General features: G+C 45.1%; 1 protein-coding gene across 9 annotated transcripts in view; it reads left to right on the top strand.

Moving 5' to 3' along the window:
• Positions 1-23,071, top strand: part of KAT7 (lysine acetyltransferase 7) — a 707,790-nt gene that overhangs the window by 591,699 nt on the left and 93,020 nt on the right. For all 9 annotated transcript variants that reach the window (XM_086923976.1, XM_086923975.1, XM_086923978.1 and 6 more), the window contains one exon: positions 22,918-23,064. In XM_086923976.1, coding sequence (XP_086780102.1) covers positions 22,918-23,064 — 147 coding nt within the window. The remainder of the gene's footprint in view (positions 1-22,917; positions 23,065-23,071) is intronic.

The raw sequence follows: 23,071 nt of genomic DNA, 5'->3' as shown, positions 1-23,071 counted from the left end.
TCCAGGCCTCTACGTCCCAGACCGCCTTCCCGTCTGCTCCTCCGGATCGAGAATCCAAAAGGCTTGACCAGTTTTGGGAAGAAACTGTTCTCCTCAGTTAGCCTGGGGTTGCGGTCCATTGAAACCGCGTGCCTTTTGGGCCATTACACCCACTCTCTGTGGGATACGGTGACGGACGTGCTGCCTCAGTGTCCCGAGGAGGCCCAGACACTACTCACCCAGGCTCTTGCTGAGGTGCGAAATGCGGCACGATTCCATCCGATGTGGACTCGATACCACCGACTCGGTGGGCAGAGCGATTTCCACGATGGTGGCGATCCGTCGCCACACCTGGCTGAGGTCCGCCAATTTTTCTGGGGATGTCCAGAACACGCTCATGGACATGCCCTTTGATGGCCGTTGCCTTTTTGGCGACAAAGCAGACAGTGCGCTTGAGCGTTTCAAGGACTCCAGGGCTACGGCCAAGTCCGTGGGCTTGTCAGGCCAGTGCCAGCAAACTTCTGCTTTTCATCCCTTTCGTGGCCAAGGAAGCGGCACCCCCCACACGTTCGTCCAGCCACAGGCCGCAGAACTAACCTTAACGCGGACGTGGGAACCGCTGTGGCGGTGCCGGGGGACAACAGCCTGGTCAGTCCACATCCACCCCCGCAGCATCCGCCTCAAAGCCCTCCTAGTCTGTGCTTTCAGGCCCATTCAACGCCAGTGGGAGGCAGAGTTCGCCATCACCTACTCCACTGGCATACCATCACTTAGGACAGGTGGGTGCTGAGCCGTTCATGGGCCAGAAGTAGGTTGTGGTTGTTAATCCCACTACTTTCAGGTTCCCAAGAAGGGCAAAGGGGGCCTACGCCCCATCTTTGACCTCAGGAGCGTCAACGGCTTCCCCGGCAAGGAGAAGTTCAAGATGCTGACTTTAGCTCGGGTCCTAGCTGTCCTGGACCTTGGAGACTGGATGGTAGCTTTGGACTTGCAGGACGCTTATTTCTACATCCCCGTCCTGCCGGCTCATCGGCACTACCTGCGGTTCACAGTAGGCTACGAGCACTTTCAGTTCACAGTGCTCCCCTTTGGCCTCACCAGTGCCCCTCGGGTGTTCACGAAGGTGATGGCGGTGGTCGCAGCTCATCTGTGCAGAACAGGGGTTCCAGTCTTCCCCTATCTCGACGACTGGTTGTTGAAGGCGGGCTCCACCTCCACCTTCCACCTCCAGACTACGGCCGATGTCCTGCACTTGCTGGGGTTCATCAACGTGCCGAAGTCACACCTGAGTCCCTCCCAAAGGCTCCTTTTCATCGGAGCGGGTTTGGACTCGGCGCAGTTTCGGGTTTATCCTCCCGAGCAGCGGATTCGGGATATTCAGACTCTGTTTCTGATCTTTCAGCCTTTATCCCGAGTTTCGGTCAGGCTGACGCTGCGGCTCCTGTTGCTGATGGCCTCCTGCATCCTGTTGGTACATCACGCCAGGTAGCGGATGCAGGCTCTGCAGTGGGACCTGAAGTTCAAGTGGGCACAGCATCAGGGCAACCTGTCCGACCACGTCCTGATCTCGGAGGGCACTGCGAGTCAGTTGCAGTGGTGGCTCACGAACCGTGATTGGGTCAGTGGCAGACCCCTCTCCCTTCCCCAACCGGAGCACACAATGGTGACGGATGCGTCCCTCCTGGGATGGAGGTCCACGTGGGAGAGGCGGAGATCATAGGCCTCTGGTCTCCGGCGGAGTCCCGGCTCCATATCAACCTTCTGGAGCTGCGGGCGATCAGACTTGCACTAAAGGCATTCCTCCCCTCTGTCCGGGGAAGTGTAGTGCAGGTGTCCACGGACAACACCACCTCCATGTGGTACTGTAACAAACAGGGCAACAAACAGGCCGGGGTAGTAGACCCTTTGTCAGGAGGCTCTGCGCCTCTGGACATGGCATCACCCTGGTGGTTCAACACCTGGCAGGTTCACTGAACGCCAGGGCGGACAAACTCAGCCGACGGTGCATGATGGATCACGAATGGCGTCTGAATTCGGATGTGGCACAAGGTCTTTTTCGGCAGTGGGGAGAGCCTTGGTTAGATCTATTCGCCACCGAAGAGAACGCACAACATCTAAGTTCTGCGTGTTGGAATTTCCAAGGCGGCACTCGCTCGGAGAATCTTTTCGTCGCGATTGGAGCTGCGGTCTATTGTATGCCTTTCCGCCTATACCTCTTCTGCCCAGAGTGCTGAAGAAGATCAGGCGCGACCGGGCCCATGTCATCCTTGTGGCTCCGGACTGGGCACGAAGCTACTGGTATCCCGAGCAACTCAGTATGTCAGTCGATCCCCCGATTTGTCTGCCTCTTAGGACCTTCTATCGCAGCAGCAGGGGACGGTCCTCCACCCGAACCTGTCCAGTCTCCACCTCCATGCTTCGAGATTGAGCGGCAACAGTTGAGGCCATTTGACTTGCCTTCTGAAGTCTGTGATGTTATTCTGGCAACCAGGCGACCCTCCACAAAAACGGTATACGCCTGCAGGTGGAACAAATTTGTGGCATGGTGCACAGCAAAGGCTGTGGATCCACTCTCTGCCCCTCTTTCAGAGGTTCTCCTCTTTCTTCTGTCTCTGGCCCAGCAGGGCTCTGGGCACTATCAAGGGCTCTGCCATTTCAGCCTTTTTGAGGCTTCCTGATCAGCCTTCTCTTTTCAAGTCCCCTGTTGTAAATAGATTCTTGAAAGGCATCACGCACATGTTCCCTCCTGTTCCTTTCATGATGCCTCAGTGGGACTTGAACTTGGTTCTTACTTATTTGATGTGTGCTCCCTTTGAGCCACTTCACAATTGTCCTCGTAGTCTTACTGATGCTCAAAACTGCTTTCCTGGTTGCTATCACCTCTGCCAGAAGAGTGAGTGAGCTCCAGGCACTTTCCTCTAAACCTCCTTTCCTTTCAGTCCATCCAGACAAGGTTGTTCTGAGGACTCATCCTTCTTTCCTACCTAAGGTGGTTACTGCCTTTCACATCGGGCAGTCCATCTCCTTGCCCACCTTCTTTCTGCCTCCGCATCCCTCGAAAGAGGAAGAGAGGCTCCACCTTCTGGGCCCAAAACGTGCGCTCTTCTTTTACCTCAACCGCACACAACAGTTCCGGGTGGCTACGTGGGCGCGTAGAAGGGTCGGGCGGTGCACAAGCGTCCATCTCTCGGTGAGTCGTGTTGTGCATCAATTGGTGTTACTCCGTGGCGAAATAGGAGCCTCCTGTGGGCTTAGGGCCCATTCCACTCGGGCCACGGCGGCTACTACTTCCCTGGGTCGGGGAGCCCCTTTGCAGGACATTTGTCAGGCAGCTACGTGGGCCTCGCTGCACCCGTTTGCTCAGCACTACTGCCTGGACAGTCAAGTCCGGAGAGATGGCTTCTTTGGCCGTTCCGTTCTCCAGGACTTTCTGGTGTGATCTTTGTTAGCAGACCCACCACCTGAGTTGGTATTGCTGGGGTATCTATTCTAAGGTAAGGAATCTAACTAACGTATTTCTTTCAGATGCACAAGTTACTTACCTTTGGTAACGATATATTTGTAGGAAAAATTAGTTAGTTAGATTCCTTACTGCCCAACCCATCCTCCCCGTACTGCGAATCGATATCTAGGGTTAAGGTATCTCCCTTAGAGGGCCCTAGTTTCATTTCACCAGTGTCGGTTTCTTGCACGGCTCTGCGTTCCTGGCGCGGAAAGCTATGTACAAGGACTGACGTCTGCTCGTGAAGGCGGCGTGTAAGTATTCCGATGTCATCACGACGACGGACGCGGAGCCGCAGATGACACCTACCGACGTGCTGGGGTACTGCTGGCGAAAACTTTCTGGTTCCTGTCTGACGCCAAGGTTATTCTACGGTAAGGAATCTAACTAACTAATGTGTCTAACAGCTATATTGTTACTGTAGGTAAGTAACTTGTGCTACAGGTAAGTAACTTGTTTTCTTACTCCAGTATTGGAGTTTTCTTAGATTCACATGCCTGTTTCAGAACAGAGAGCAGTGGTATAAAGCACATTTTTTTTATTTTTAAATGCAGATCTAGTATTGTTACTTAAGACCTCATCTTTCTATACATATTGAACTTGCATTTGTAACCAATAAAAAAGGACGGAGGGATGTAAAAGAGGTCTCACCGTTACTGGATAATGTTTCTCAGTACCGCTTCTCCCACCGCCGCTGTTGGTTGAGGAAAGAACCATTTTAGAACTAGTGGCTCATTCAAATGAAAGTCAGTTGGTACTTTTGGAATAAACTTCGGGTTAGTTCTGAGAATCATTCTGTCCTCCTTAAATTGTAAGAAAGGGTCTTGAATCGTGAGCGCCTGTAATTCCCCCACTCTCCTGGCCGAAGTGAGTGCGATGAGAAGCGCCACTTCCACGATAGGAATTTGAGATCTATCCTGTGTATTGGCTCGAAGGGCTGCTTCATTAATTGAGAAAGAACAATGTCAAGTGCCAGAGAGGTGGTGAAGGCTTTACTGGAGGAAAAAACCAGAAACAATCCCTTCATGAATTGTTTAATGATTCTTGCAGACCATAGAGACCGTCCTGAGGAAGTTCTTCTGTAGCGTGATATTGGGGCTAAATGTACCTTTATAGACGCTTGAATCAAACCCCGATTTTGCTAAAAGTAAAATGTATGGAATAATCCCATGCGCTGCCGAATTCAGAGGATGAATTTTATATCTTTGGCACCACAAACAGAACCTTTTCCATTTCATCCTGAAAGCTTCCAATATTGGCGAACTACAGTTACAGGTAAGTAACTTGTTTTCTTCCCACCCTGCCGGGCCATTGGCGTTAACTGCAGTTCAAGGTAGGCTACGAGCACTTAGTGTACCGTGCTCCGGTGCAGGTCAGTGAGTAGCCTGGCCCCCGTTCTTGCTCCCCCCTGCTTGACCCGTCCCTCTCCCCTGTTTACGGTGCCTCTCATCATGACTCGTCCACTGTCCTGGTGCTCTTACACCATTTCTTTTATGTATTGTTTTCCAGCGGTATGTACTCAAGGATAACCTCGCTGTAATATATTGAAGTTAGGGGTTGCAGTCTTTCCCTACCTTAAATACTGGCTGTTAAAGGCGTCCTCGACCCATTCAATCATCTCCCAACTTCAGACTGCGGTGGACCACCTGCATTCGCTGGGGTTCTCTATAAACATGCCGAAGTCACAACTGACCCGATTTCAGACGCTCTCTTTCATCAGAGATGTTCAATGCAGTTTCGTTCTTATCCCACCGAGCAGCGAATCCGGGATATTTCGGTTATGATTCCGATATTTCAGCCTCTATTTTGGATTCCGGCAAGGTTGACTCTGAGGCTGTTGGGCCTCATGGCCTCCTTCATTCTGTTGGTAAGACATGCGAGATGGCATATGCGAGCTCTGCAGTAGGACTTGAAGCACTAATGGACACAGCATCAGGGAAATCTCACCGACATGGTTCAGATCTCGGAAGGAACTGCGAAGGATCTGCAGTGGTGGTTAACAAACAGAGATTGCGTCAAAGGCAGACCCCTCTCCCTTCCCAACCAGATTACACAATCGTGACGGATTCGACGATGCTGGGATGGGTTGGCCACTTGGGAGAGATGGAGATCAGGGGTCACTAATCTCTGGTGGGTACCGGGCTCCACATAAACTTGTTGGAGCTCCGAGGTAGTCGCTTGGCATTGAAAGCATTTCTTTCCTCTGTCAAGGGGAATTTGGTGCAGGTGTTCATTGACCACGCCGCCGCCATGTGGTACTGCAACAAGCGAGGTGGAGTGGGGTCGTGGACCCTTTGTAGAGAGGCCCTGCGTCTCTGGACACGGCTGGAAAAGCAGGGCATAACCCTGGTGGTTCAACACCTGGCAGGTTCTCTGAACGCCAGGGCAGACTATGTCAGATGTTGATGTCTAGCGGATCACGAATGGCGTCACTAGTCAGAGGTGGCGCAAGGTCTCTTTCAGCAGTGGGGAGAACCTTGGTTAGATTTGTGCGCCTCTGAAGAAAACTCACAATGTCAGCAGTACTGCATGCTGGAGTTTCCAAGGTGGCTATCGCTTGGCGACGCGTCTCGTGAGTGGAGCTCAGGCCATACCACTCCTGCCCAGGGTTCTGAAGAAGATCATTAGCGACCGGACCCAAGTCATCCTTGTGGCGCCGGACTGGACAAGGAGAGTCTGGTTTCCAGAGCTTTTAAGCATCATTGTCGATCCTCCGATAAGTGTGCCCCTTCGGGAAGAACTTCTGTTGCAGCAGCAGAGGAGGGTTCTCCACCCGAACCTGTCAGCTCTACGCCTCCGTGCGTGGAGATTGAGTGGCGGCAGTTTGTGGCTTTTGACCTTCCGCCCGAAGTCTGTAATGTTATTCTGACGGCTAGGCAGCCCTCCACTAAATCGGTATAGCCTGCTGTTGCAAAAATGTGTATTATACTGTACACAAAGGCACCAAAGTGGTCCAATTACCGACTCCTTCCCAAGTCACTCATTGACTGTATGCTTACCATTGGCCCTATACAGCACCCGCTGTCTTTTTGGCTATGTTTGAACTATTCAAATACTACAAACTTAGCATATCATTCAGACCTGGATGTGCCCTTTGATGGCCAACACCTGCTAGATCGCACGAGGATGAGACTGCAGACCATTAAAATTAATACAGACCGTCTGTGGCACAGTCAACAATCATTGAGACAAGCCTGTATTAATAAATCCAATCAGAAATGGATTTTGGATGACCATAATATTGCAATCAGGATCCGCACATTAAAAAACCACAGCTTAATTTAACAGCTACCTTCCTAAAAGGTGGAACACTCCTATTGATTAGCTGGCAACAAAGTGCTCTGGAACCAACAAGAACAGTCTTTCCATAGTCATGTGTTAGAACAAAGAGCAGTATGTCTACTCCATTAACTGCTTTGCTACTTCAGTCATAGAATTCAGATAATTAAATATATTGCTGCAATTCACTGCAGGTAGCGAGGCTGATTCTACTTATAAAACTTACTCTCTGAAGTGAGAGAAATTCTGCCTCTGGGAAGACTTGCACAGCTGGAATCCACTCATCATGGGTCTTCAAGATTTCATATAATATATACTCTAATTAGCTGAATTTACATATGCAGAACAAACCATTTCCGTAATTCCACCAACGTTTTGTCATTTAACATCAAGAATAAAAGTATCTCTGTATCAAAACAAGATATGTCCTTCTGAATTTTTTCGGCCTGGCCTGTTATACCAAGGCTGGTAGGCCTCTATAACACAGTGGGAGCTTACTTTAAAAGAGGCATGGCGGTCACTACAGTACTCTTTAATGGTGTTCCGTATGCTGTATATGTAACATTTCTAAGCACTATTGCTTGGATATCCATTCCAAGTCTGAGACAGCGGCTTGAAAGCCAGTGCTACACAATCTTTCACTAAGTGAGAACCCTCCCAGCGCTCTCTTGGTTTTTGTAAGTATGAGAAAGTGCCTTCTTTCTGCATGTTTGACCCCACTTTTGCTGAACTGGTGTGAGTGTTCCCTGGGTTCTTGCTAATCAGGTACCCAGGGCCTATGGTCTTTACCTAAAACTGCATTGTAGACCAAAGTTAATTGGCACTGTGACCAGGGTAGGCCTCTAATGGCTGCAGCACTTATTGCGCCACCATTAGAGGCCCTGTACCTTTTCACTAACACACTGCCTTTGCAGGCTGTGATTTTCAATGCAGAACAAAGTGAACAGTCGACATGCCACACATCCCTGTGTGCCATGCCTACAACCCACTGCGCTGGCATAGATCAGTCTCCCTTCCAGCTGGGTGCACTATACCAGTGGTGAGGATACAGGTGCATGAGCCATGTACCCCTACAGTGTCTGTCAATTCTTAGACATTGTAAGTGCAGTGCTGCCGTTAAGAGTACATGGCGCTGGGAGTTTCATTACAAACTCTACAGTAACATAATGACTGCACTGAAAACTGATTCGTTTGGTTTCAAACTACTCAGCATAATAAACCCACACTGATGCCAGTGTGGGATTTAATGAAAAATGCACACAGAGGGCATCTTAGAGATGCCCCCTGAAAAACGAGCTAATACTAGTGTCCAAGCTGAGTGGCTGCTTTCAGCTGCCACCACCAGACATGTTTCTGGACCCGTGGGTCAAGAACCTGGTGCTCTCTGGGGCCTGAAACAATGCACATCCTGGGACCAGGTGCTCAGCCTCCTCCCCCGGGATGGGCAGGGCCCATAAAGGGGAAGCTTCAAAGGCATGCCACCTTTGTGAGTTTCCCCAGGCCTGTTGCTGCTTTCAGGAACTAACCCCCACTTTTGGTGGGAGAGGCGGCGGGAAAACCCAAGTAAGGAAGGGAGGTGCGCCCACCATTGCCAACCCTACCCCTCAGGTGGGGGAGGCGAGGTGAAGCACAACTCTGTCCCCGCCATCTTGCAGTTGGGGGGGGATGCAGCCAACCAGAGTGAGTCATATGCTCCCTGAGGTTGGCATAATAGGGGTGTACCCACCCCAAGGAAGGGACCCATTGGTGCCAACCTTTACTTGCCTGTAACACCCCTAAATCTAGTGTTTACGGGCACCCCCAAATCTTGCCTCCTCAGACAAGAAACAACTACAAGAAGGACCGTACAGCTGTGCCGAAGCTAAGAAGGGACACCCGTTGACTTGGCCCCAGCCCTACCGGCCTGTCGCCTTCTCGAACCTGCCGAAGCGAAACTGATGTGTCCTGTGGCCAGCAACCTGCCTTCCAAAGAAAAGACTGTCTCCTGTGAACACCGTATTTGTTCACCCACAGACTTCAGCTCTGGCAAAATCCGCAAGTCTCAAGAGGCCCAACACCACGAGGAGGTCTCCCAGGCGATCATGACCTGAGATCCAGCGATCCCTAACCTGCCTCCAGCGGACGCCTGCAGCCTCAATCCAGAAGGTCCCTCCACCGCGACCATGAACTGGTAAGAAGATCCGACCCTAAAAGACACCCCTACACCCATTCTCCACGGCCTTGGGTGGCCCAACCGACGATGTCTAGCCAATCTCCAGCAGCCCAACTTACCTCTCCAAGTGGTGTCTTTGCAAACCGAAGAATCCCCATTGAAAGTAACAGACACCCGACGACGAAACAGCACCCTGCACTCGGCTGCCCTAGTGCCGCTGAGGGTGTCCCTTTGGTGCTAACTTGAATCCCCATTTGCCCTGAGCTTAAGTCCAGGAGCTTTGCTCCCACAACCTTGTGGCCTACTCGTACGCAGCCACCCTATCCCTATTGGATAACATTAGGCCTCCGCACTCTGCACCCGGCCGCCGTAGTGCAGCTTAGGATGCTTTGAGAGTGCATCCTCTACCCTAGGCGACCCCTGAGTCTAACCCCAGAAACCCAACTCCCACAACAATGTACTTACCTCTGAACCTATAACACTATTTTCTCCCATATGAAAACATTGACTCTTTTCCATGAAAAAGGTTCTAAGTGTGAAGTTAGAAAATCTATGAATATCTCTAAAACTGTATCCAAATAACTAAAACGCTTTTACTTGCCTGTTTACGGGAAATGTCCCAGTGCAGTATCCAGGTATACTACACTGTGTAAGAAAAGTAATCTGTAAAGTAATGTTCGAGGCATATGAGCTGTAGATCATATGCGTTAGCATGGATCGCCATCTGGTGTTGGGCTCGGATGTTTGCACTTTATATTTCTTCGAAGGAGTGTTTGAAGTCACAAGGTAGGTGCCTACTCCTTGCGGTGATAGTGCGCATGGGCATCGACTCCATCCCCAGATTGTTTTTTTCCGCCATCAAGTTCGGATGTATATTGCTGCGCTCTGGTTTGGTATCTTCTTCGGACCCTTTTGACCCGCAATCCTTACCACTTAACGGTATTGTTTTCGATCGCTTTTTCCCTTTTGATGCGCATCGTTAAATACAACAACTTCGACGCAGGCCGTGAAGCCTACCTGCCCCGACTACGCCAGCAGTCCATGTAACGGACTTCATTTAAAAAATGCCCCTGTGTCAGGCTTACCCGAATTCCGACCGGAAGAAAACACTCTGTATGTATATTTGGAACTGTGGGTTCACCTTGGAGTCGCCGCTGGAGTATCCTAACTCGCGAGCCGAATTCCAAGATGGCCGCTGTCTCGGAAGACGAGACGGCGGTCTAGTTGTTAGTCTGCTGGCAAACCCTGACAGCTGGTGAAGCACTAACGCAAGTGCGCACTTCACCAGAGTTTCTGAGGAGGCAGTAACGTTTTGTTTCTGCTCCATTCCATAGTCCTTAGTCATTTCCCTTCTCCACAGCGTCCCTTCCCCAGTCCACAGCGTTGCGTTTATCCCTTACCTTGGGTCGATATATTTTTAGACCCTTTCTACTCCTCATTTTTTCTTCTCTATTTTTTCCACTATCTTGTACCTAAAATCAACATGAGTCTCAGAGAAGAGGATTACCGGAGCGTCATTCAAGCCTTCGGCACGTTTTTGAGTTCGTGGAGCGTCTTGTCAGCCAGAGTCCGCGCTTGCGTCTTGTCAGCTGGAGTCGGCGCTTGCGTCTTGTCAGCTGGAGTTAGCGCTCTAAGCTTCCTGAAGAAACAAATACGAAGAGATACAGATAAGTGACTAAGAGGACTTGCAATTGAACTTGTACAGTTATTGAAGTTAATAGTGAACAATAATAGTTAAGTTGGGTGAAACAATAAATGTAAGGAAACCGTACTTACCTAGTAGAAAGGTTCCCCTTCAGCAAATCTGCAAGACAAGGAGTATTAGGAAATCTTTCTAAGAAGATGTTATGAATAAAAATAGATCAAGCTTCAGTTCTCTATAGAAGATAAGAGTAGGAACAGTAATAAAAATAGATATAAATATCAAGAAGAGAAAACAAAGGTTAACATATATGTAAACTATTTTGCAGATAAAGTTCTAGAGAGACAAGTTAACAGGAAAAAACAGAAGAGTAGCACTAGTTCTGGAATGTTTGATAAGATCTAGAAAGAAATCATTTATAGATAAGATAGCAAGGAAAGGAAATGTGTTGATGTCTTATCTTTTAATGCATTAGGATTCCAAGGGATTCATCAGACAATAGACGAGACCTAGGAAGCCAAGCAAGAACATTCTGGAGCAGTCTCTTCTTTGTTTGTTACTTTCTCCATTCCCCCTTCCCCCTTTGAGGTTCTCGTGAGTCAAGTTATATAACGGACTCTCAGTACTTTGGAGATGGAGTCGGGGAAAAAGACAACTGTCTGTTCCTGTGCAAGTCGTGGTGAGAGTTAATTTATAGTCTCTGGCACCCGGATGTGGTGCGAAGTTCCCACACACAGACAGTAACCTCTGCCTATCCCTGGAGCATGAAGAAATCAACTGTGAGGCCTGTCAATCATTCCGATCGAAGACCATTCGTGACCGTCTGGCTTGAAGTCACGAGATGAGACTCGGCACTAGCCCGGTGTTAGACATCTTCGGAGAGGAGTCTGAATTCCAACAGCCCAGCGCCGAGGAAGAAGAACACATATCTGTGTCTGAAGCCGACGACTCCGACATGGAATACAACTTCAATGTCACTCCGGCTCAACGAACAGTGAGTAATGAGCCCCAAGTGCCCACGAAAACAACAAAGACTCCAGTATCACCTTCACTATCCGGCCCAGGTCGACACAGTGAAAGTGTTTCAGATGCCTTGCCCTCGGGCCTGGCTATGAAACATAAGCATAAGGCTTCCGTCTCTGGATCGAGCCGGCCCCATTCCGGTGCCAAACCTACATCTTAGGCACTGAAACCCAAGACCAAGCAAGTGCCCACCGATTCGCTGTCTGCACCAAAAACATCTTCGGCACCAAAAGACTCAGAACCGAAACCACATAAATCTAAATCTGCAGAATCCACACCAGCTAAGCCCAAAGCTTTGGAGCCGGCACCAGCTAAACCCTAAGCTTCGGAGCCGAAACAATCCAAAGACAAACTTTCGGAGCCGAAAAAACACTAAAGATAAACACTCTGAGCTGAAACAGGCAAAACTTAAACCTTCGGAGCCAAAACATTCTGCACCGAAGGGCTTTGAGCTCAAAAAACAAATAGTTCCTTCTAAACCTTCATAGACTACCCCTGTTGAAAAGCCCTCTGAATCAAAACAAAAGGATAAAGACACCCCATCCACAGAACTTCCTCTAGAAGACAGAAGACCCTTTGGATCCAAAAGAAAAACAAGTACATATTGACCCTAAAATTGGAGATCTTCTAAGTAAAACTTCCTAAAAAACGGAAGCTGGATCTTCCAGAAGACTACCATATAGCTAAGAAGAAAAAAAGACTTGGGTACAAACCCCTCTCCCCCATATAAGCCTCCCTCTCCTCCACCTATTAATCCAAACTTATTGATTTCACCATCAAACTCACCACCACCCCCTATCTCACCTCAACTTCACGATGACAATGATGGGGACGAGGATGGGGATGACACGGAGGACAGCATACCACAGGACACAGACTCCTTGGATGATTATGATAAAGAGCCAGATCATACCTGATGTATATCCCTCCAGACCGTCACCACCCGATGACAATATTGGCTTCGCACAGCTTATTAATAGAGCTGGACAGTACCATGGGGTGGAACTACATAATGATCCCTCAAAAAATCCACTAGTACTTTGCCCATGCCAAAGGCTTGATAAAACACGGCAACAAGGTTTTCAAAGCCCCTGTTAGGGCTAGAATAATTACGACTAGGTTGGATAAAGCCGGTCCTACAGACCCAGTTTATATGAGAGAACAGGTAACCTTAGATTCTCTTGTCGTCTCTGATGCACGTAAGACTCTCTTGTCTCTAATGCATGCAAGAGAGCGAATTCACAAGTTACAGGCGACGCTCCTCCTGACAAGGAGTGAAACCTTATAGACGCATCAGGCAAAAGAATCGCATCACAAGCTGCTAATCATTGGCGATTTGCCAATGCCCAAGCTCTATTAGCGAGTTATGATAGAGCTCATTTTGACGAGTTGAAAAACGAAAGCAGCATTTACCAGAACATTACAAATCAAAAGCTCCCAATCTCATTCCAGAGGGTAAGCTTATTACAAACACCTCTATAAAATGCACCCCGATGCGGCTGATACAGCATCTCGTGCAATTAACACCAGACTTAATCAGCCTTTTGATCAGGAACATCTTTTTGGGCCAACAGTCAATTCTTCATTAGAAAAAATGAAAAATGACACAGAGACTGCCAAATCCATGCGGGCCTTGCAACTACCTTCTAATAGAGGCTCCTTTTGTTGCTTCTTTTACAGGGGTGGCTCAAAAACAACAGCGCCAGAAAATACATCCTCCTTTCACAAATGTCCCAACCATTCTTCCTCCTCCAGAGGATATTTTCGAGGAGAATACAGAGGAAATATTAGGGGAAGAGGCAGAGGTAACTCCACCCGAACTTCCCCTTCCACCAGAGACTTCCCTCCCATATCCCCGAACATTTCACTCCTGTCAGGGGTCGTTTCACAGTTCCTACCTGTCTAGAATTCCAGACAACAGACCAGTGGGTAGGACAAATTATCCAGTATGGGTATTGCCTGGAACTTACCTCCACTCCCCCAAATATTCCTCCCAAACATTGTGCAATGTCCTTAGAACATCACACCCTCCTACAAAAAGAGGTTCTCTCACTCTTACAAAAACATGCTATAGAATCAGTCTCCTTGCCTCCTCAGGGGACAGGAGTTTACTCTCTATTTTCTGATTCCAAAAAAGGACGTCTCTCTCAGGCCAATATTAGACCTCAGACAGCTCAACCTCTACATTCAATCAGATCATTTCCACATGGTCACCCTCCAACAGGTGCTCCCATTGCTCCAGCAAGGTGACTTTCTTTCCACTCTGGATTTAAAGGACGCCTACTACCACATTCCCATTCACCCCGCTCATAGGAAATATCTCAGGTTCGTGGTGGACGGTCAACACTATCAGTTCAAAGTCCTCCCGTTCTGGGTAATCACAGCACTCAGAGTTTTCACCAAATATCTACCAGTAGTTGCAGCTCACTTAAGAAGACAACACATTCACGTGTTATATTATTTGGAGGATTGGCTCATAAAGGCCAATACACAACACAGCTGTGTTCAACATTCACACAAAATGATTCATTTGCTTCACAACTTGGGATTCACTGTAAACCTCACCAAGTCCCACCTCCAACCATCCAACACACAAATATATTGAGGAACTACAATAGACACTTCCAAAGCTCTAGCATACCCCAACCCAGTCAGGATACGCAACATGCTGACAGTAATCTCACAATTTCAACCTCAACACTCACTACCAGCCTGAGTGTTCTTGCAGTTAATTGGGAGGATGGCGGCTTGCATTCTAATCGTTCCTTATGCAAGACTCCAAGTGTGTCCTCTGCAAGAATGTTTAGCATGTCAGTGGAACCAGGCTCAAGGCCTATTAACAGATCTGGTGTTGGGCGTCAATAGCCCCCAGTGCTCTCTTCAGTGGTGGAACACACAAAACCTTTCAAAAGGGTGGCCGTTCCTCAACACGGTTCCACAAATATTGCTAACAGCAGATGCATCGCTCACCGGCTGGGAAGCTCATCTTCAAAATCCTACCATTCAGGGCATGTGGACTCTAAAACAAAAACCGTTCCACAGAAACCATCTAGAACTACTGCCAATTTTTTCTAGCATTAAAAGCCTTTTAAGTCCACCTAGTACGCAAAGCTGTCCTAGACTGTACCGACAACATGACAGCAATGTACTATATACAAAAACAGGGAGGGACACACTCCCTACAGCTATCACAACAAGCTCAAAGCATATGGAAATGGGCCATACCTCAAAACATACATCTCCTTGCCGAACACCTTCAGGAGTAGACAATCAGATAGCAGATCTGCTCGGTTGTAAATAACAATAGATCCACGAATGAGAATTACATCCTCAATTTCTCCTCCCATTCTTTCAAATGTGGGGCTACCCAGAAATAGATCTGTTCGCCACAGACCACAACGCAAAATGCCCAAACTTTGCGTCCAGGTATCCACACCCATTGTCCACAGGCAATGCGCTATGGATAAACTGGGCAGGGACATTTGCTTATGCTTTTCCGCCTCTCCCGTTCATTCCGTTAGTGGTTCGGTAACTTCACCAGCATTCACTCACAATGATCCTAGTTGCTCCATCATGGATTTGACAACCTTGGTTCACAACCCTCTTGGAGCTGTCTGTAGTTCCCCATCAAAAACTACACCTCTCAGCCTAGCTTCTCACTCAGAACCCTGGAGAGATAAGACATCCAGATCCCACGCAACTCAACCTGAAATCATAGAGTTTGGCTACCTTAATCTCCCGCCAGACTGCATGAATGGCATTAAAGAAGCTAGACGTCCTACCACAAGAGCATGCTACGCAGCAAAATGGAAGCAATTTGTCATTTACTGTACAAACCATCAAATCAATCCATTAGATGCTACCATTCAAAACACCATTTGCAATCTCTTACACCTACAACGCTATAACTTAGCATACACATCTATACGATTGCATCTCTCTTCAATAGCAGCTTATCTACAAAACAGACAACTCTTGTCTTTGTTTAGAGTGCCCGCTATCAAAGCATTCATGGAAGGACTCAAAAGAGATATTCCCCCCTCTCCAGTTTGGAACCTTAATATTGTCCTTACAAGACTTACGGGCCCACCATTTGAGCCTATGCACAAATGTGAACTACAGTTCCTCACTTGGAAAGTAGCCTTCCTTATAGTCATCACATCTCTTAGAAGAGTTGGTGAGCTCCAGGCACTGACCATACAAGAACCATTTTTACAAATTCATCACAACAAAGTGTTTCTTAGGACCAATCCAAAGATTTTACCTTAAGTTGTCTCTTTGTTGCTTTTTCACCACCACATGAAGGCAATACCATTTCAATAAACTGGCATTGCACGATGGATAGTTAAATTCATCCAAATATGCTACATTAAAGCCAAACGCACATTAACTATGCCTCCTAGAGCTCATTCCACATGCAAACTAGGGGCTTCTATGGCATTCTTGGGGAATATACCCTTGGATGACATCTGTAAGGCTGCAACTTGGTCTACACCTCACACATTCACAAAACACTACTGTGTAGATGTGCATGCATAGCAACAAGCTAGCGTGGGCCAGGCTGTCTTAAGAACACCTTTTCAAACTACTGCAGCAGATACAGGTCAGCCACCTTTGGGAAGATAACTGCTATATAGTCTAACCTAACGCATATGATCTACAGTTCATATGCCTTGAACGGAAAATGCTACGTACCCAGTATGCACCTGTTCTTGGCATGTAGAGCTGTAGATTCATATGCACCCACCCAGGTACCTTTGTCTGCTGCAGTATTATCTTCCTTAGATACAACATTCATGGACATCTTTCTATTCTTACTAACTCTATCATCACCCTTTATGGCAAAAACGAACGTGGAAAGATTGGATGCCCATGCACACTATCACCGGAAAGAGGAGTCACCTACCTCGTAACTACAAACCTTTCTTCGAAGAAAAATAAAGTGCAAACATGCGAGCCCAACACCAGATGGGGATCTATGCTAACGCATATGAATCTCCAGCTGTACATGCCAAGAACAGATGCTTACTGGGTAAGTCGCATTTTTCTTACTTGACATCCTATTGAAAAGTCACTACAAAGTATATGTACAATATTTCAAAGTATTGCATTACCAGTAATTCTACTGTAACCAAACTAAAGTATATATAGAACTGCAATTCAAAACTGTATTATTACTGCACAGTATAAATCACTTACCTGTTCCAAGCCTGCTTGGTTCTAGGAAATATAATAACTAAGAGAATATTTTTTATACAAAACCAATTGGTCTGAATTTCAGTCTTTGAGTGCGTGCAGTCATTTGCTGATTGAGTGTATACAACAAATGCTGAACACTACCCTCTGATGAAGCCTTACTGCTTGCCCACACTACCTCGTATAGAGAGTAAGGTGCTATCTACTTTCACCTCTGCCTATCTTTGGGGTTCCACTGGACTCTGTGCACACTATACCTCACATAGCCAGCTTCCTACAGTAAGCTGCTATGCTATTTGTGATGCAAGCATGTAAGTCTATGAAGGCTCAAGTGCTGGATATGAAAAGAGTTACTAACCTGTAACTACAGTTATACAGAATTGCTTTTGTTTATAGATTTGCAGTCGACCCTCTATTCTTTTTAAGGCTCGTATTACGTGCTTAGAGTCTGTGCACTTGAGCCTCTGGGAGGAAGTTGAGCTTTGTCTTTGTAGCCAACTGACCTAATTTTGGATCATTAAATGATGATCCTGTTTGCATACACTGCTTTTTAAAATTACTGATGGTTCCCAGTATTACTTTGGTCATTGTTTTCATTCTGCAGATACTTTGCACGTTTTCCCTGTGTTTGTACTGCAAATCAGTAAACTAGATTTTGTTTTTTCTTAAATGGTTTGACCTTAATTCTTTATGCAAGACTGATTTCTCTTGTTACACCCCAGCCCGAAGATCAGAGTTACAACAATGTGGATCTGAATCAAAGTCTGGTTGCTTAGTGGACTAATGCATCCACTGTAGGGGCCGGTGTTTGACCTCATGGTTACAGGTTCAAATCCTGGCAGGACCTCTCAGCTTTTCATTCTTCTGAGGTCGATAAAATGAGTACAATTGAGTTGAGTAATAATAAACATCTGATTTTCAAAGCTTTTATTCGGTGTTTAAACAACAACCATATAAGCATACATAAAATACATAGATAAATTGCCACCATCATTACATTTCAAATTTTTTAGCAGGTATTTGACAAGAGGAGCTGATATGTACAAAAAAATAACAATATTCGATTTATGAATACATTTCACAATAAAGTGTCTTGTGCTTGCTATATACATGCTTAAATCCTACAACATCCTACAATATTTATCCTGTAGATTTTTGCAGAATAATAAAGCCTTTTATGGTTGTAGCCATATCAAACAATTATTATGGCATTTAGCAGGAATTGACATTATATATCATGTGCAAATTACGCAAAAAAAGTGACATGAATAAATTGACTAATGCATCTTGCAGACACAGTTACAGTGATTAACACATTACACATTACAAGGTTAGGTGCAAATTACGCAAAACAATATCACATGCAGAATCAATGTCTATTTGTGCAAATTTAAGCATAAAGTGCAAGCTGCCATGAAAGGGGACTCGAGGTCTAGTAGGCTTTATAGGACAATTGATTTCCTAGCAGCAATACATTTTAAAATATAACTAGCCACATAAAAACAGACATCCCAACTTTCCAATGATGAAACTAGCTTCATAGCGTTATCAGTGGATCGGATATGATATTTAAAAAACAACGGTTTTAAATAAAATTTCCTTAATGGTAAAGTTTACAAAACATTAAAAAATGACAGGAACTTTGCTTAGACATATTGTCACATGGGCACAGTAAACTAGTGCTCCTTTTCATGATTGGAAATGCCACAAGATGGTTAAGAATCCCAATCCTTGAACGAGTCAAGACAAAACGATGTGAGGTTATTGTTAGCCCATCTAAATATAATTGGACACCAGTTTTAAGATTCAATTGTTGATAAAATACAACAGTAGGTTGTAACTTCAATTAACTTCCTCTTGTCTCCCGTTTATAGGCCCAAAATGTTTCCCTGATCTCCCTTTTAGCAATTGTGGCCACATATTCTGGTACAGTAAGGATATTACAATTAAATAAAAGACCATACCAGTGATGAATGTAATTCAGCTAGGGAATATGTAGACAGTCGTCGAGCATCAGACAGTCTTTGATGATACATTGCGTAAATGCAGTTTCGTCTTTTGCCCAAATAGAACGCCATAATAAAAGAGGACGAAGTGTTGCCAAATCTGAAATATAATTTAGACCCACTTCCTGGTGTATTAGTTCTGTGGAAGCCGATGGTGGTACACTCAACAAGCGTTTAAAAAAATTATTTTCGTCTTGTTGTAATGTTTGATCCTGGTGGTGACCCCAAATTCCTGCTCCATAAAGTGCAGAAGACACTCATCTGGCATTATATATAGTTACCATATCTTTAATTCTTCGTGCTCCCACTTTTGCGGAGAATCTAAAGGTACTATTAGTATTCCTACCCATTTTATGGCGGATGTTAACATGTTCGTGTGACCATTTCCCATTTTCTGCAATAGTAACACCAAGATAACAAAAGGATTTAACTGATTGCATTGTTGTTCCTTCTAAATAAAAGGCCTTTCCAAGTTTCGTTGCTCTATTTCCACATGACATTACAAAAGTCTTGGATTTGTTAATTCTAAGTTTCCTGTCATTAATAAAAGAAGTAAAATTATCAATAAGATGCTAGAGTTCAATAGGGGTGCATGATAATAAAACCGCATCATCTGCGTATAATAAAATTGGGACATCTTGCCCCTCAATCAAAGGGGCATCCGCTGGTATTTGTTTTAGTACTGCATCCACCTGAATAATAAACAATGAAAACAAAAATGGGGCGAGTACACACCCTGGCGGATGCCTCTTTTAACTTTAAACAGAGGGGTACATTCACCTGCTGGGCCGTAGCGCACTTTACTAGACAATTTCTCGTAGACCCTTGCCAAAAAATATACAATTTCTTTCGGGCGCCATTATCCAGCAATATTTGCCACAATATGGAATGGTCCACAAGATCAAAAGCGCTACTAAGGTCCGCAAAACATAAAAAACAAATTGCCCCCTTTGGCCAGTGTATATTTACTGATTAGTAAATCCAAATTAACACACTGTTCCAGGGTACCCAAACCGGCCCTAAACCCATATTGGGCTGGGGAGAGAATTTTATTTTCTTCGGCCCATACTTCAAGTCTTTTCAACATGACCCTACTCATCACTTTAAGTGATGAGTTCAGCAGTGAAATAGGTCGATAGTTGCAGGCCTCTGATTTGGAACCTGTTTTAAACAAGGGGATAATTAATGATTGCCCCCATGTGAGCGGAAACTGGCCTTCTACTGCAGCATTAAAAATCTTTACTAATATAGGAGCCCATAGATCCATTCCGTTCTTATGTAGATCGATGGGCACCCCATCAGGTCCTGAAGCTTTACCTCCTTTGCTATCCGCTAGCCCTTCATAGACTTCCTCTAAGTTTATCATTAAGGGTATTTTCGGCCAGGTAAAGTCGGGTGATAAATTAAAATCAATCCTGTCAGGGTTAAAAATTGATGTATTATGTTTAATTCAAGCATCACTGTTAACATGCGAGGTTTGATCTGGTTGACTATTATCCTTTAGGAAGGGGAAGTTCAGTCTCCCAGAACAATTTACTATTGTTTGTGGCTGCCGCTAAACTAAATTTGTCCGAAGCCTCATTTCGCAATTTTTTTTTCCAGGTCCCAATAATGCATTTATAGTTGGAACGTAGGTCTCTAATATGCTCTTTATTGCGGGGCTTAGTTCCTAACGCGATCTTCAGGTTATATAGGTCTTGAGTACAACTCTTATTAAACCAGCCTTTATGTGTCTTTTTCTTTGCACTGTACTTCTTGGTGAAGAGTCCTTCTATAAAAACATTAATCTTTAAAAAATAAGAAATCCGGGACCTTGAATTAGCCTCTTCACTTAAACAGTAAACAGTTTCCTGCTTGCAATTTACAATCTCTTCCTTCTGAATTTTATTCGGCTCAACACCAGCCCATTTTAATCTCATTCCATTTTGTCTTATTGGAACGATATCAGTAATAAAAATTGGATTGTTAGGTTGCCTATTCCCCCAGCATAACCAGGATAACAAAATGCTATTATGGTCACTGACCACCTGTTCCGTGATCCATAAGTTAGTATAATCGTGCTTATGCGATAAGAAAACATGATCTATAGTTGAAGAAGCACCCCTGCCAGTAAAAGTTGGGCATATGATATTATTCCTATTCGTGGTGCAACTTAAAGGTTCAAGGTCATATTTAGTTAACAGAGAATTTAATGATGTACCATATTCATCATGGGGGAAATGCATAAGATCACTAGCTTCATCTGGGGTTTGGCCTTTTATGAAGCCACAGATTTTAGTGTGGGCCAGTGGGCACATTGGAATATTAAAGTCTCCCATGCAAAGAATAACCACTTGCCTACTTAGCTTTGCTATTACCCTGTCCATATCCATTTCTATTTTGGGAATCGCACTTCCTGTATTATTTGTGAAATTATTGTTGTAAAAGTTAATTAAAAGCGAATCTTTTCCCCTACTAAAACTGAGTCTCATTGATTGACAGTTAGAATCTATTGATGTACAACTTATGATTTTACATTCAGCAAGTTTATTAGAAACAAGTATCAGGAGGCCACCCTTTGCCCTTCCTGAAGTGGTCTCAACTGCTTCAATCCAATTTGAGGTGTAACCTTCTACAAAATTGGGGTTCTATATCCGGTCTCCTGCAAGCAAATTATATCATAATTTGATGTTATAAGGTCTTCCCAAAATGGTGTATTTCATTTGCTGTTAAGACCTGCTATATTCCATGTCATAAATATATAACCTTTATGTTCATTAACTAATGGAGACATAACAGTTGAGTCCTGGGTATTAAAATTCTCATTTCAATGCTAGATAATATTGGATCTTCTATCGGCGTCCCTGGATTTGACAATGGTAACGGGCTTTCTTGGTTTCTAACCAATTTACATTTAGATCATTATAATCCAAACAATCCCTTGGTGGGGCACTCAATAGACTGTCCTTTCTATCCCCTTTATAAGCTGTAACTGCCCGACTCCCTGTCAGGTCAAATTTAGATGGTATACCCTCCTCTGACTTCAGTCAGTCATTGTCCTCCATAGACCCTAATATATATGGAATCTGTTAAATGTGGGAATGCTTAGGTGTAATTGTGGCAGTACTGGGTGGGATAACTGGTTGTTAGAATTCGGGTTATAAATAGTCCTTCACTGGTTGGAATTCATCATAAGATGTCTGGAGAAATATCCTAGTGACAAAAGAGTCATGTTATATTCCCAATGAAATGGTGGGGGGGTGTATTTGCTAAGGTGTTCCTTGCCCATGCTGGGGATTTAAAATTAATAATGATACAGTCTCCCTCAAATTTTTTCTTGAGGGAGCCAATCCATCCCACTCGTTGCGTTAGCAGTATTTGATTTGCACCCTCCAATGGGAAGCCACAATTGTTGGACAACCAGTGTAGGGTTTTATTTTTAAGTGCCACATGGTCTTCCCACTGATCTTTCCCCAATTTAGGCACATTTACCAAGATGCCACATAGGCCCCACATTCAGGGGGTAGGTCAAAGGATAAGGGAGCTTTACTTCCATTAGTAGATGTAATATTTGTATTCATATTGTCTGTTTCAGATGTAACGCATACAGGCGGGTTTCTAATCCCTGCATCTATTACCTCTCTTTGGTCCTTGTCTGAGTGAACTATAGCTGCATGTGCATCTTTTTTGCGCCTTGATACACTTGGGTGATACGTGCGCTTTTCAAATACACGTTATGTTATGTAAATTGAATCAACAATAAATATCAGAAAGGCAAGATGTCTTTATATGAGAATATCACATGTCTCCAAGTGTTAAAACATTTTTTACTTACTTTTGTGTAGTGTCAGCCGACAAAACAAACATCGAGTTTTAAGGAGCTATTTTAATTCGGTCATAATGAGCCTTTACGGAACAAGCACATCTCTCTGCTTTTTATCAGCGGTTGGTGGTGTATGTCATGTAAAATATATTGAACACTTGTTTACAATACATAATTGCAATATAATAGATATGTAGTCATTGATAAATGGGCATTCCAGTGAGATGTGTTTAAGAATGGCAAATGTTTGTCCGGGAAGTATTGTAGAATTGCACCAGCTCTGTGTTCTTAATCAATCATTTCTAACCATGTGTCAAATTGTTATTACTTTTGCAGGTTACTTACTTTCCAAAGTGGAAGAAAAAGTGGGCTCTCCTGAACGGCCACTCTCTGACTTGGGTCTGATAAGCTATCGCAGTTACTGGAAAGAAGTTCTCCTACGTTATCTTCATAATTTTCAAGGGAAAGAAATTTCTATTAAAGGTGTGTT

Source organism: Lissotriton vulgaris, chromosome 5, assembly GCF_964263255.1.
Source record: "Lissotriton vulgaris chromosome 5, aLisVul1.2, whole genome shotgun sequence".
Lineage (NCBI taxonomy): Eukaryota > Metazoa > Chordata > Amphibia > Caudata > Salamandridae > Lissotriton > Lissotriton vulgaris.
The sequence above is the reverse complement of the archived record's forward strand: the minus strand, read 5'-3'. Positions and strand labels throughout refer to the sequence as shown.